The sequence below is a fragment of the Canis lupus genome, chromosome 33, assembly GCF_003254725.2.
Source record: "Canis lupus dingo isolate Sandy chromosome 33, ASM325472v2, whole genome shotgun sequence".
Taxonomy (NCBI): domain Eukaryota; kingdom Metazoa; phylum Chordata; class Mammalia; order Carnivora; family Canidae; genus Canis; species Canis lupus.
This window is the reverse complement of record NC_064275.1, coordinates 8,040,938-8,055,679: the sequence shown is the minus strand read 5'-3', so window position 1 is coordinate 8,055,679 and position 14,742 is coordinate 8,040,938. Positions and strand designations below refer to the sequence as shown.

General features: G+C 35.0%; 1 protein-coding gene across 5 annotated transcripts in view; it reads left to right on the top strand.

Annotated features, from left to right (window-relative positions):
• SENP7 (SUMO specific peptidase 7) overlaps positions 1–14,742 on the top strand; it is a 140,788-nt gene that overhangs the window by 39,525 nt on the left and 86,521 nt on the right. For all 5 annotated transcript variants that reach the window (XM_049105609.1, XM_049105613.1, XM_049105611.1 and 2 more), the window contains exon 4: positions 823–920. In XM_049105609.1, coding sequence (XP_048961566.1) covers positions 823–920 — 98 coding nt within the window. The remainder of the gene's footprint in view (positions 1–822; positions 921–14,742) is intronic.

The window sequence follows — 14,742 nt, the reverse complement described above, 5'->3', positions numbered from 1 at the left end:
AAAACAGTGTTTTAAACTTATTACATATATAGTTATTTTACATCCTTGTGAGATAGCTACTGTTACATCCATTTTCAGATAAGGAAACTAATGCAGAGAACATAAATAATTTACTTGTCTAGATTTATGCTGTTTTGTATTAAATAATTTTAACTTTTGTGTCTAGTCAGATTAAATCTAAACCCTGTTAGTAAGATGTCTGACTCTCCTAAAATTTTCCATGTAGCAGTTCATAGGGAACCAGTTTTAAACCCTTTTAATTGTTATAAATGCAGTTACTTCAAAATCACAGACCCTATTTAACATGGTATATAATAATTTTTATTTCCTTTAGCCTTTCAAAAATTGTATGATTATGTAAGCTTTGGAGTCTCAAAATATCAATTTCCTAACTAAACTTATCTCGACATTTTAAAATATATTCTATTTTTTGGTAGACTTATATTTCTGAACTAACAAAAGACCTGGTGGTTTTTTAGATTGCACTTTTTCCCTCTGTGACCTATGAATTTGGCTGTTTATCTTGATTTTCTAAATTAAAACAAATTTATTTATTTATTTATTTATTTAAATTTTTATTTATTTATGATAGTCACACACAGAGAGAGAGAGAGAGGCAGAGACACAGGCAGAGGGAGAAGCAGGCTCCATGCACCAGGAGCCCGACGTGGGATTCGATCCCGGGTCTCCAGGATCGCGCCGTGGGCCAAAGGCAGGCGCCAAACCGCTGTGCCACCCAGGGATCCCAATTAAAACAAATTTAAATGTCTTAATTGTCATATTGTTATATTTAGTGTTAAATTCCATTTTTTTTTTCCCTAGTGGAAAAGAAGCCTAAGAAATAAGGTCCTCTCTCTAGACCATAAAAGTAGAAAAGGTGTCCGTGGGCGTCCTGTCACTTCTAAGACATCACCAGAAAGGTAAGATACATGTGTGTATGACATAGGATGGACTTACACTGTGTATAAATAATGTGAGTATGGGTGATTCACCTAGCCTCTTTGGGTCTCAGTTACTGTACTTCTGAAATACAAAGACTGAATTCAAGATTCAATTCTAAGGTTTTTTTCCAAGCTTGAACTTTCTGTGATTCTAAGTCATCTTAACTCCTTGTTTTTGTGCATTTGGAATGTCTTGATAAACTTTAACTGATAAAACCAAGAGTTATATATATATATATATATATATACTTATATATATGCTTATAAATATAGATATATATATATGCTGGTTATAATGCTTGATTCATCATTTGTGTCTGCTATACAAAAGGTACTAAATTTAGCAACTGTGGAACTGTAGTCATAGTTTAGTGAATTATGGTTATAGTGGAATTAAATATCTGGGGGATTGAAATTGCAATTATTGGAAGGAATTTAAAGCATTCCAGGATTAGACATCTGTAAATGATTAAAAAGTTGTTATTGTACAAAAGGGTATTGAATTTTCTTTTTGGTGAACAGTAAATGAATGAAAAAATGAGGTTAGCAAAGTGGAACTGATTTATGTATGTTGACATTATATGCTGTGACCTTGTTTAAGTCTTATTAGTTCTAGAAATTCTTAATAGATTGGAGTTTTATTCATAAAGTCAGTTTTACTTTCTTCTTTCCAACTAGATGCCTGTAATTTTCATTTTTTGCATAATTGTCCTGGCTAGAACATCTAGTACGATATGGAATAGAAGTGGTGAGAACGGACATCTTTTTCCCCCCACTTTCACAGGGAAAGCAGTCAATATTTTACCATTAAGTATCATGTTAGCTAGGTTTTTCATAGATGCTTTTCTGTGGTTTAAATGTCTGTGTCCCCTCAAAATATTTATGTTGAAATTCTCATGCTCAGTGTGATGGCATTTGAAAGTGGGGTCCTAAGGAGATTGTTTAAGTCATGAATGGGATTACTGCCTAAATAAGACACCTCGCAGTTTTTCTAGTGTCTTCCACCATATGAAGACACAAGGAGAAATTAACAATCTGCAGTCTAGAAGAGGGCCTTCACCAGAACCTGACAATGCTGCCTGGCACCCTGATCTTGGACTTAGGAGCCTCTCGAACCATGAGAAATGAATGTTTGTTGTTTATAAGCCACTTACTTTATGGTATTTTGTTATAATAACCCAAATAGACTAAGACATATCCCTTTTCATGATGAGGAAGTTCCTTTCTATTCCTAATTTGTTGGAGGCTTTTTATTGTGAATGGGTGTTGGATTTTGCCCAGTGCCTTTTCTACATTCGTATCATGTAATTTGTGTACTTTACTAACATAGTGTTGTGTAATTTGATTTTTTTAATGTAATTTGATTTTTTTAAAAGATTTTATTTATTCATGAGAGACACACACACAGAGAAAGAGAGAGAGAGAGAGAGGCAGAGACACAGGCAGAGGGAGAAGCAGGCTCCATGCAGGGAACCTGATGTGGGACTTGATCCGGCACTCCAGGATCATACCCTGTGCTGAAGGTGGTGCTAAACTGCTGAGCTACCCGGGCTGCCCCATAATTTGATTTTTAAATCTTAAACCAACTTTGCATTCCTGGGATAAATCCCCCTTGATTGGGCAGCCTGGGTGGCTCAGCGGTTTGGCGCCTGCCTTCGGCCCAGGGCGTGATCCTGGAGACCCAGGATCGAGTACCACGTCAGGCTCCCTGCATGGAGCCTGCTTCTCTCTTTGCCTGTGTCTTTGCCTCTCTCTCCCTGTGTCTCTCATGAATAAATAAAATCTTTAAAAAAATAAATAAATCCCCCTTGATTTATGATCCCATTCATAATGTTGCTAGGATTTGTTGAGGATGTTTACATTTGCATTAAGAAGAAAAATTTGTCTTGTTTTCTCATGTTGTCTTTGTCTGGCTTTGGAATCAGGTTGGTACTGGCCTTGAAGAATGAATTGGAAAATATTCTTTCTTCCTTTGTTTTTCTGGAAGAATTTTGGAGGATCAATATTAATTTTTCTTTAAATGTTTTGTTTTGTTTTTAAAATTGTATTTTCAATTAATCTGTATGCTCAGTGTGGGGCTTAAACAGCCCTGAGATCCAGAGTCACGTGTTCTACCATCTGATCCAGGCAAGCGCCCAGTGTTTCTTTGAATGTTTGATGAAATGCACCAGTGAATCACCTGGTTATTGACATTTTGCACACGTGGACGCGCACGCGCACGTGTGTGTTTGTCTGGAGTTTTCACATTACAAATGTAAATTTTTATTTGTTATAGTTCAATTTAGATTTTCTATTTTTTTATGAGTCAGTTTTGGTAGCTTGTTTCTAGGAATTTGTGCATTTTATAAGTAATCTAATTTGCATACATTTGTTCAAAGTATTCTCTTAGAATCTTTTTAATTTCTGTAATAATGTTAGTGATCTCCTTTTCATTCCTGATTTACTAATTTGCATCTTCTCTCTCTTTTTCTGTTCAGTTTCCCTAAAGATTTGTTAATTTTGTTGTTCTTTTCGAAGAACCAACTTTTGATTTCATCAGTTCTCTTTGTTTGTTTCCTGTATTCTATTTCATTTATTGCCACTATAATCTTTTTTCCTTTTCTTGTTTTGGAAATAGTTTGTGCTGCTTTTTCTAAATCTTAAGATATATAGTGGGGTTACTGATCCGAAATCTGCCTTCGTTTCTAACATACACATTTATAGTTTTAAATTTCCCCTGAGCACTGCTTTAGTTATATCTCATAAATTTTGGTATGTTGTGATGTTCTTTTCATTAATCTCAAAAGTATTTTCTAATTGGTAAGATTTTTTTGACCCAGTTGTTATGAAAGTGTGTATAATTTAATTTCTGCATATTTTAAAATTTCAAATATTTCCTTCTGCTAATTTCTTATTGAGATATAATTGACATTGTATTAGTTTCAGGTGTATAATGTAAATGATTTAGTATTTGTATATATTGAGAAATGATCACCACAGTAAATCTAGTTGGTCCATCATCATGCGTAGATATACATTTTTTTTCTTGTGAGAACTTTTAAGATTTACTCTCACTCTCAGCCATTTTGAAATCTACAGTATAGTGTTATTAATATAGTCACCGTGCTGTATAGTACATTCCCATGACTTATTTATCTGTTAATTTTTTTTATCTGTTTTTAATTGAATTTCATTGTGGTCTGAGAATATTTTGTATTATTTCCTTTCTTGTAAATTTTTTTAGAAAGATCTTATTTATTTGTGAAAGAGGGAGCATGAGCAGAGGGAGGGGCGGAGGGAGAAGCAGACTCCCCACTGAGCAGGGACCCGACATGGAATCTGATCCCAGGACCCCAGGACCATGACCTGAGCCAAAGGCAGATGCTTAACCATCTGAGCCACCCAGCCACCCTCTTTCTTGTAAATTTGTTGAGGTTTATTTTATGGTCTCACATATGATCTTTCTTGCAGAATGTTTTGTGCATTTGAGAAGAAATGAGTATTCTGTTCCTGTTTGGTGGAGTGTTCTATAGAGGGCTGTTAGATTGAATTGGTTGATACTGTTATTCAAGGCTCCTGTTATCTTGGCTGATGTTCATTCTAGTATTTCTATCCATTATCAAGACAGTGTTTTGAAGTATCAAACTATTAGTGTTGAGTATCTCCCTTCTGTTTTGTCAGTTTTTGCTTAATGTATTTTGTTGTCCTGTTACTAAGTATATGGATATTTGTAACTGGTATATCTTTCTGATGAATTAACCCTTTTATCAATGAAATGCCCCTCATTGTCTTTTTGTTTGTTTTAATATTTATTGTGTCTGATATTGATATAGCTACTCCATTTGTCTTAAGGTTCCTGTTTGCATGGTATACCTTTTTTTATCTTTTTACTTTGAACTTATTTATTTCTTTCATTCCAAATTGTCTCTTGTTGAGAGCATTTAGTTGCATCTTGTCCTAGCAGTTTGAAATGTTATAATGAAATGTCATAGACTGGGTGGCTTATAAACAACAAATATTTATTTTTCATAATTCTAGTGGCTGGGAAGTCCAGTATCATGGCACCAGAAGGTTCATGGTCTGTGAGGGCTTCTTGGTTCGTACAGCTGGCCATCTTTTCATTGTGTTCTCAAAGGGCAGAAGGAGTCTCTCTTACGCCTCCTTTATAAGAGTACTAATCCTATTTATGAGGGTTTCCCTCTCATGATCTAATCGCTTCCCAAAGGCCTCTCTCCTAATATCATCACTTTGGGGGGTTAGGATTTCAACATATGAATATTTAAGGGAAACAAACATTCAGAACATAGATCCTGATTTATCATGTATTCTGGAATATCTGCCTTTTACTAGATTGCTTAATCCATTCATATTTCATGTGAAAATGTCAGTAGGGCCATGCCTCCTCTGAAGGCATCAGAGAAGGACCTGGTCCATGTCTCTCTCTTCCCTTTAGGCATTCCTTGTGTTTTGGATGTATCACTGCAATCTTACATGTTTATATGTTCTCTCTGTGTCTTCATGTTGTCTTTCTTCTGTGTGTTTCTGTTTCTGTGTTCAATTTGCAGTTTTTATTTTTATTTATTTATTTATTTATTTTTCAGTTTGCAGTTTTTATAAGGATTCCAATCACAATGTATTATGGCCTAACCTATTGACCTCATTTAAACTTGATTATCTCTGTAAAGACAGTATTTCCAAATAAAGTAACATTCTGAGATACTGGGGTTAGGAGTTTAGAATATCTTTTTCTAGGGCACAGTTCAACCCCCAAGAAATAAGTTGAGCATGGGAGAGGAATTGAGCTGCTTTTGGGAACAGTAATTTCGTTTCTTAAGGAAATGAATTGCCAATCTGTCAATTTCCCTTTCCTCTTTATTGCTTCTTAAAAATTCAGTCCCTCCTCAGTTATATGTAAATAAAACAAATAACTATTTTATATTGCCTTTTTTTTGTGTGTGTGTGCTGCTTCTGATTATAGGACTATACAGGTTTTCTATTTCTTCTTTTTAAAAAATCAACTTTATTGGTATATCATTTACTAGAAGAATATGTGTCAATTTTAAGTATAAATTTTTATAATTTTTGAAAGATGTATTGCTTTTTTATTGTAAAATTCACAAAACACAAAATTTACCATCTTAACCATTGAAAAATGTTTTTAAATTTATTTGAGAAAAGAGAAAAAGAAAGAAAAAGAAAGAGAGTGCTTGGTGGGGAGGGGCATAGAGAGAGGGGGAGAGAGTCTTAAGCAGGTCTGTGCTCAAAATGCAACCTCAGATGGGACTCATCTTATGACTCTGAGATAGACCTGTACCGAAACCAAGAGAGGCGGCTTCTTAACAAGCTATGTCCCCTAATGCCCCCATCTTAACCATTTTTAAATGTATGGTTTAGTGGTTTTAAATACATTTATTTATTCATTTATTTATTTCGATTTTACTTAGAGTAAGAGAGCACAAGCAAAAGGAACAGCACAGGGAGAGGGAGAAGCAGGCTCCTCACTGAGCAGAAAGCCCAGTGCAGCTTCAGTGTAGCTGAAGACGGATGCTTAATCGACTAGGGCACCCAGGCACCCTTTAAATATATTTATAATGTACTAACATCATCACCATGTATGTCTACAACTCTTGTCATCTTGTACTACTTAAATGGTATACCCATTAAACAATGAGTACCAGTTTCTCCCTTATCCCAGCACCTAGCAACCACCTTTCTACTTTCCATGAATTTGACTACTTTACCTCATGTAAGTGGAATCATTCATTATTTTTTTGTGGTTGGCTTATTTTACTTGGCATAATGTTCCTAAGTTCATTCATGTTGCAACCTATCAGAATTATTTCCCTTTTAGGCTGAGCAATATTCCATGTACACACACACACACACACACACACACACACACTGTTTTGCTTAGGCATTCCTGGTTATTTTTGTTGTGAAAAGATACTGAATTTTGCCAAAATTTTTTGCATCGGTTGGGATGATCATATTTTGTTTCCTATTCATTCTGTTACTGTAGTCTTTATATTGACCAATTTTTGTATATGGAACCATTCTTGAATTACAGGAATAAATCTCGCTTAGTCATGGTGTGTAATAGTTTTAATTTGCACCAAAATTTGGTATGTTCATATTTTGTTGAGTTTCAAATCAATGTCCATAAGAGATAATGGTCTTTAGTTTTCTTTTCTTGTAGTGTCTTTAGCTGGCTTCAGTATCAGGGTAATGCTGGCCTGATAGAATAAGTTAGAAATTGTTCTTTTTGCTTCCATTTTTGGGAAAAGTTTGAGAATGATTGCTGTTATTTCTTCATAAAATTTTGGAATTCACAAGTAAAACCATCTGGCCAGGGCTTTCTTTTTGGGAGGCTTTTTGATTATTGATTCAATCTTTTTTACTAATTTTAAGTAAAGTCAGATTTTGTTTGTGATTCAATCAAAATTTTTTGTTTTTGAAAATTTATCCATTTCATTTAGATTATCCTGTTGGTTGACATACAGTTCATAGTATCAATTATAATCCTTTTTTATTTTTGTGGAATCATTAGTAATGTCCCTACTTTCATTTCTGATTTTAGTAATTTGTAGCTTCTCTTTTTTCTTCACTCATCTAGCTAAAGTTTGCATGTTTGTTGATTTTTTTTTTAAAGAACAAATTTCTGGTTTCACTAATCTCTTATTTTTCTATTCTGTATGTCATTTGCTCTGCTCTTTATTATTTCTTTTTTCTGTTAGCTTTGAATTTAGTTTTTTCTTCTAGTTCCTTAAATTGTAAAGTCAGGTTTTGATTTGGTCTTTATTTTTTATAAGGTAAGCATTTATAGTAAAAAAATACCTCTTATTGGGGATCCCTGGGTGGCTCAATGGTTTAGTGCCTGCTTTTGGCCCAGGGTGTGATCCTGGAGACCCGGGATCGAGTCCCACATCGGGCTTCCTGCATGGAGCCTGCTTCTCCCTCTGCCTGTGTCTCTGCCTCTCACTCTGTCTGTATCATGAATAAATAAATAAAATCTTTAAAAAAATACCTCTTATTAATAGAGCTTTGGTTGTGTTTTGCAAATTTTTTTTTTTAAGATTTTATTTATTTATTCATGAGAGACACACAGAGAGAGAGAGGCTGAGACACAGGCAGAGAGAGAAGCAGGCTCCATGCAGGGAGCCCGACGTGGGATTCGATCCCGGGTCTCCAGGATCACACCCTGGACCAAAGGCAGTGCTAAACTGCTGAGCCACCTGGGCTGCCCATGTTTTGCAAATTTTTGTATGTTGTTTTTGTTTTCATTCGTCTTAAATATTTTCTAATTTCTCATGTGATTTCTTCTTTGAACTATTGGTTATTTAAGAGTGAGGAGTTTAATTTCTACAAATTTGTGAGTTTTCCAGTTTTCCTTCTGTTAGTGATTTCTATTTTTATTCCATTATGGTCAGAGAAGATACTTTGTGTGATATCGATCTTTCTGAATCTGTTGAGATTTAATTTGTCCCCCACAATGTGGTCTATGTTGAATAATGTCCTATGTGCACTTCAGAAGAATGTGTACTCTTTTGTTGTTAGGTAGCTTGTTTTGGTATGTCCATTACATCTAGTAGGTTTATTGTGTCTTTTAAGTCCTAATTTTTTGTCTTCTGTCATATTTTTCTATCCATTATTGAGAAAGGGACATCAAAGCCTTCCAACTCTTATTGTGGAACTATTTTTGTCTTTTGTGGAACTATTTTTGTCTTCTGTTAATTTATGCTTTATATATTTTGATGCTCTGTTATTAGATGTGTAAATGTTTTAATGGTTATATCTTCTAGCTGTATTATACTTTGTATTAATATATAATTATTTTGTTTCTTACAATCTTTTTTGATTTAAAGTATATTTTGTCTGGTATTAAAATAACCTTGCTCTTTTGGTAGTATTTGCATGGAATATCTTTTTCTGTCCTTTCATTTTTAATCTCTTTATGTCTTTGGATCTAATGTGAGACTGGTGTAGACAGTATATAGTTAAATCATGCTTTTTAAAATTCATTCTTCCACTTTTTGTCTTTGGATTGCGGTATTTAATCCATTTACATTAATATTAACGAGGAGCAATTTATGTCATTGTGCTATTTGTTTTCCATGTCTTACAGCTTTTTTTTGGTCCCAATTTTCCTTCATTTTTCTCTTTTTTTTTGCTTTATTAATTTTTTGTAACAGTGAAATGCTTAAATTCTCTTCTCAATTCCTCTTGTATAGCTACTTTGTGGTTACCATAAGGGTTATGTTTAACAATATAAAGTTATAGTGCTCTAATTTGAATCTCTCCATTTAACTTGAATAATATGTAGAAACTGCTTCTTTACAGTTTTATCTCCCATCTCTTTCAATTCTTGATTTAAAAAATGATATCTTTATATAGCTATGTTCAAAAACATAAATAGTTATTTTAAATGCACTTTCCTTATATTATGTAGAAAACAAAATTTGTGGTTATAAACCAAAGTTGGAGAATTAGTATCTTTTAGACTTTTTTTTTTTTTAAAGCATATTGGTCTGTTAAATCATGTGGAAAACAGAATTTCAAACCAAAGTTAGGCAGTTGTTCATGTATTTACTGTTACTGATGAGATCTTTATTTCCTCATATGGTACTGAGTTACTGTTTCTCCTTATAGGATTCCCTTGAGCATTTCTTGCAGGGTAGGCCTTATGCTAGCAAACTAGCAGCTTTCATTTGTCTGGACGTGTCTTAATTTCTTTCTGCTCTTGAAGCTTGGTTTTGCTGCATATAGGATTTTTGGTTGATCAGTTTTTATTTTTTGTATGTAATAAATCACTTTTCTCTGGCTGTTTTTTTTTTTTTTTTTTTTAAGATTTTATTTATTCATGAGAGAGACACAGAGAGAGGCAGAGACACAGGCAAAGGAAGAAGCAGGCTCCATGCAGTGAGCCCGACGCGGGACCCAATCCCGGGACTCCAGGATCACTCCCTGAGCCAAAGGCAGACACTCAACCACTGAGCCACTCAGGCATCCCTCTCTGGCTGCTTTTAAGAGTGTCTTTTAAGAATTTGATTATAGTGTATCTCAGAGTAATAAACAATAAAACAATAGACAATAAAAGTAAATTAAAAATAAAATAAATAACCAAAAATATATTTATTTGTAAATAAACCCTTCATTGAATTATTTTAATTTGAATATGCTCTTTGACTTTTTTGTACGTCCCTGACTAATACAGTGCCAGGCACAGATAATATTCTCAGCCATCCCGACAGTATAGATACTGTTTTTCAAGGCAATTGATAGAACCTCTTAAGTCTTAGTTGTTTCTCTGTGAAATTAGAGAAGTCATTAAAACATCTTTACAAGTTTGCTGATTTTTCAGCCTGCTCAAATCTGTTTTTGAATCTCTCTAGTGAATATTTTTCTTTTCTTTTTTTTTAAGATTTTATTTATTTATTCATGAGAGACCAGAGCGAGAGAGGGGGGCAGAGACACAGGCAGGAGAAGCAGGCTCCATGCAGGAAGCCTGACAGGAGACTCGATCCTGCGTCTCCAGGATCACACCCTGGGCTGAGGGTGGCGCTAAACTGCTGAGCCACCCGGGACCGCCCTCTAGTGAATATTTCATTTTAATTATTGTACCTTTGGTTCCAGAATTTTTTATAGGCTATCAAATAAATAAATAGGTCAGAGAAAATAGAGGGAAAAATTTATGAAGAAAATATTAAAAGACATCTCCAACAATTGAAAAGTAAGTTTCCAGTTTGAAAAGGCTTAATGAATGTTAGCACTGTGTTGGGGAAAAAAGGAAAAAGAGAAACTTTAAGGCACATAATGAGATTTCAGAACATCAGGTGAGATTTCAGAACATCAGAGGTAAAGAAGAAATCCTAACAGCTTTCAGAGACCAAAAAAAAAAAAAAAAAAAAGCACCTACTAGGATCAGGAATTATTGATGGCATTGGTATTTTTAGCTGCTCTGGATGGTAAAAAATTATGAAGCAATGTCTTCAAAATTCAAAGAGAAAATTATTTCCCTTCTATTGTTCTGTACTCAACTCATCAAGTATAAGAATAGTTTCAGTACATTTTTAGACAAAGAAGTTCTCAAAAAAAAAAGCACCTGCTTTTTATAATAATAAACTTTCTTGGGAAGCCCTTTATGATATGCTTAACTAAAATCAGCATGTAAAAGGGAAGTCTTTTTTTTTTCTTTTTTTGCAGAGGGCCAGGTAGTAAATAACTCAGGCTTTGTGGGCCACAGTCTCTGTCCCATATTCTCCTCTTAGAGATGATAGGTTACCTGATATTTTGGTTTTATTGAGAGGATTTCTGTGTATTTTGTTAATGATTATCAGTGAAACATAAGTGATACTAGGTGGAGAAGAAAGTAAAATGACTTATAAAAATTTAGGTAATTAACTCCTAGAAAAACAAAACATTGTTAAGAAAGGAAATGTAGCTGTAGTGGATATGTGGTTCAGCTTTGAAGAATATGTAAGGACTAACCTTGCAGATTGAAGCATAATTTCTGATGTTAGTATATTGGGAATTTATTGGATAGAAGGGGGCTTATTGAAACAAAGATTGTAAAATGCTCATTCTATCAGTGGATTTTGTTTGAAAGAAAAAGAAATCTGTGTCAGTAATTAATAAGAAAAATAGAAAGTTCAAAAATGTTTTCACTGGGGAGTAGAGAAGCATGGGGAAGTGGATTGTTTGAACAAGAATTCTGTAATAAGAATTTATCATTCATTTAAAGGAAATCAGGGGATCCCTGGGTGGCGCAGCGGTTTGGTGCAGGCCTTTGGCCCAGGGCGCGATCCTGGAGACCCGGGATCGAATCCCGCGTCAGGCTCCCGGTGCATGGAGCCTGCTTCTCCCTCTGCCTGTGTCTCTGCCTCTCTGTCTCTCACTGTGTGCCTATCATAAATAAATAAAATAAAATAAAATAAATTAAAAAAAAATAAAGGAAATCAAATCAGTTATGTTAGGGGACTTAATGAAGGCCTTTTAGGCTAATTAAAATCTGAGATTTATTTCCTCAGTGATATATCTGGGATAGCCTAGTACTTTCTTATATTGAAATTACGTAACATATTATCTATGTAGCACTTTTTGGGGAGAAAGAAAATAATAGTTACTGGTATAACTAAAGCAGCACCTGGATTACAAGGCAGTAAAAGCCAGACTTGAATGATCTTCTTTTACTTGTAATATTCAGGGAAGGTATGTAATTTTATAATTAAGAGGTGTAAATATTGGGCAGCCCGGGTGGCTCATTGGTTTAGCGCCGTCTTCAGTCTAGGCCGTGATCCTGGAGACCTGGGATCAAGTCCCACGTCGGTCTCCCTGCATGGAGCCTGCTTCTCCCTCTGCCTGTGTCTCTGCCTCTCTCTCTCTCATGAGACAAGAAAAGTAAAAAAGATAGGAGTGTCTTTTTTCTTTATAAAAAAAAAAAAGACGTGTAAATACATTTTATTCCTACACAGATACTGCTGTGGTATCCTATGAAAGATAAGAGAACTTCCCCTGAGAATCAAAATGACCCACAGTTGAAAAATAAAGGAATAATTGCAAGAGTAGGAAAGGGACTATTGTAATAGGGAGAACACACTGACCATAATAAGATCTTCAAGTATCTCAATAGTCAGAAAAGGGCTTTTCTTGTTAGGGAGAAGTAAACAAGTCTTGAAATACCTGGGTTTTGGGAAGTAGAATGAGCAACTATTGAGATAGCACAGTAGATAAAAAATGTTTTAGCTTGAGGTCACTCTGTTCTAGGCAGGGATTGTATGCTGGCTCAGGCTAAGAGGAGGTCAAAGTTCACATGCCTGGGCAGAGTTGACAAATGTAACCAGAGTTTGGTTAACAAGAATTATGTTCCTATAGATAGAGGGTGGAGACAGACAATTCAGTTATTGTGTATGAAGTTTAGGGGAGGAAAAAATTCCTGTAGCAACTTAGTTTTAGTGACTGAGTCTGCAAAGAAACTGAGAAAGGACAGATTAACCAGAGGGAAACATGTGTATCACTTCCACGTGGAAGAACTCAATGATTAAATCATAGAGGTGGTCAGGATTTGAGGTTTCTGTAGTGTCTTAACAAAGATCAGTAGGACAAAGTAAAAGGGATTTAGGCTTTTAGGGGCTGCAAGCCCCTACATAAAATAAAATGGGAAGATAAAGGTTATTTGATAAGGTTTGTTATGTAGGTTGTTCTTGGTATCTATCTCCGGGCTGGTAAGAATCTAGAGTTGTCTCTTGGTGTTTAAGAGTTATGCTAGGCACCTTAATAAATTATGCCCTGTTTTTAGGCAAGTAGGGGGGATGGCAGAGAACTTTTCTTTATTATTATTATTTTTTTCCAGTGCTCACCACAGTAAGTGTAGTGACCACACAATGTTATTACAATACTATTGACTGTGCTCTCTAGGCTGTCTTTTCTTCTCTGTGACTTACTTTATAACTGGAAGTGTGTACCTCTTAACCCCTTTTTATATATTTTACTTATCTTCCCACCCTCACCTCCCCTTTGGCAACTACCAATTCTTTGTATTTAAGAGTCTGTTTGGTGGTTTTGTTTTTTAGATTAAACATATAAGTGAAATCATGCACTAGTAGTCTTTGACTTATTTTATGTAGTATAATACACTCTAGGTTCATTCATACTGTTGCAAATAGCAAGATCTCATTCTTTTCTATGGCTGAGTACTATTCCACTGCACATATATACCACATTTTCCTTATCCATTCATCTATCAATGGACACTTGGGTTGCTTTCATATCTTGGCTTTTGTGACTATTGCTGCAATAAACATAAGGGTGCATCTGTCTTTTCAAATTAGTGTCTTTATTTTTTTGGGGGAAAATACCTAGCAGGTAGAATTACTGGATCATATGGTAATTCTATTTATAATTTTTTGGAAGACTCTCCCTTCTGGTTTCCACAGTGGTTGTAGTAATATCCATTCTCTTTTTTTTTAGTAATATCCATTCTTACCAACAATGCATGGGATTTCCCTCTTCTTTACATCCTCACCAATGCTGTTATTTCTTATCCTTTTGTTAATAGCCATTCTGACTGGTGTGAGGTCATTGTAGTTTCGATTTGCTTTTCTCTGAGGATTAGTGATGTTTATCTCTGCATGTGTCTGCCATCTGTATGACTTTTTAGGAAGAAATGTCTGTTTAGGTCCTCAGCTCATTTTTTAAAAAAAGTTATTTATTTGAGAGAGAAAGAAAGGGAACATGAGCAGGGGGGGTGGGCAGAGGGAGCAAGCAGAGGTCCCACCGAGTGGGAAATGGGATGGGGCTTAGTCCCAGATCCCTGAGATCATGACCTGAGCTGAAGTCAGGTGTCTGACTGACTGAACTACCCAAATGCCCTCTCTACTTTTTAATTGGATTATTTTTTGGTGTTGAGTTGTATAACATCCTTATGTATGTTGGATGTTAGACCCTTATCAGATATATCATTTGTAATTGTCTTTTTCCATTCAGTAGATGGTTTTCTTTGTTGCTTAAAAGCCTTTTATTTTGGTGTAGTCCCAATTGTTTATTTTTGCTTTTGTTTTCCTTACCTGAGGAGACATATGCTTAAATATGTTACTAAGGCCGATGTCCAAATTACTGCCTATGTTTTCTTGCAGTGGTTTTATGGTTTCAGGTCTCACATTAGATCTTTAATCCATTTTGAGTTTATTTTTGTGTGTGGTATAAGAAAGTGGTCCAATTTGCCCAGCACCATTAAGTGCAAAGTCTTTTTTCCCCATTGTGTATTCTTGTCTCCTTTGTCACAGATTAATTGACCATATAGGTATGGGTTTGTTTCTGGGCTCTCTCT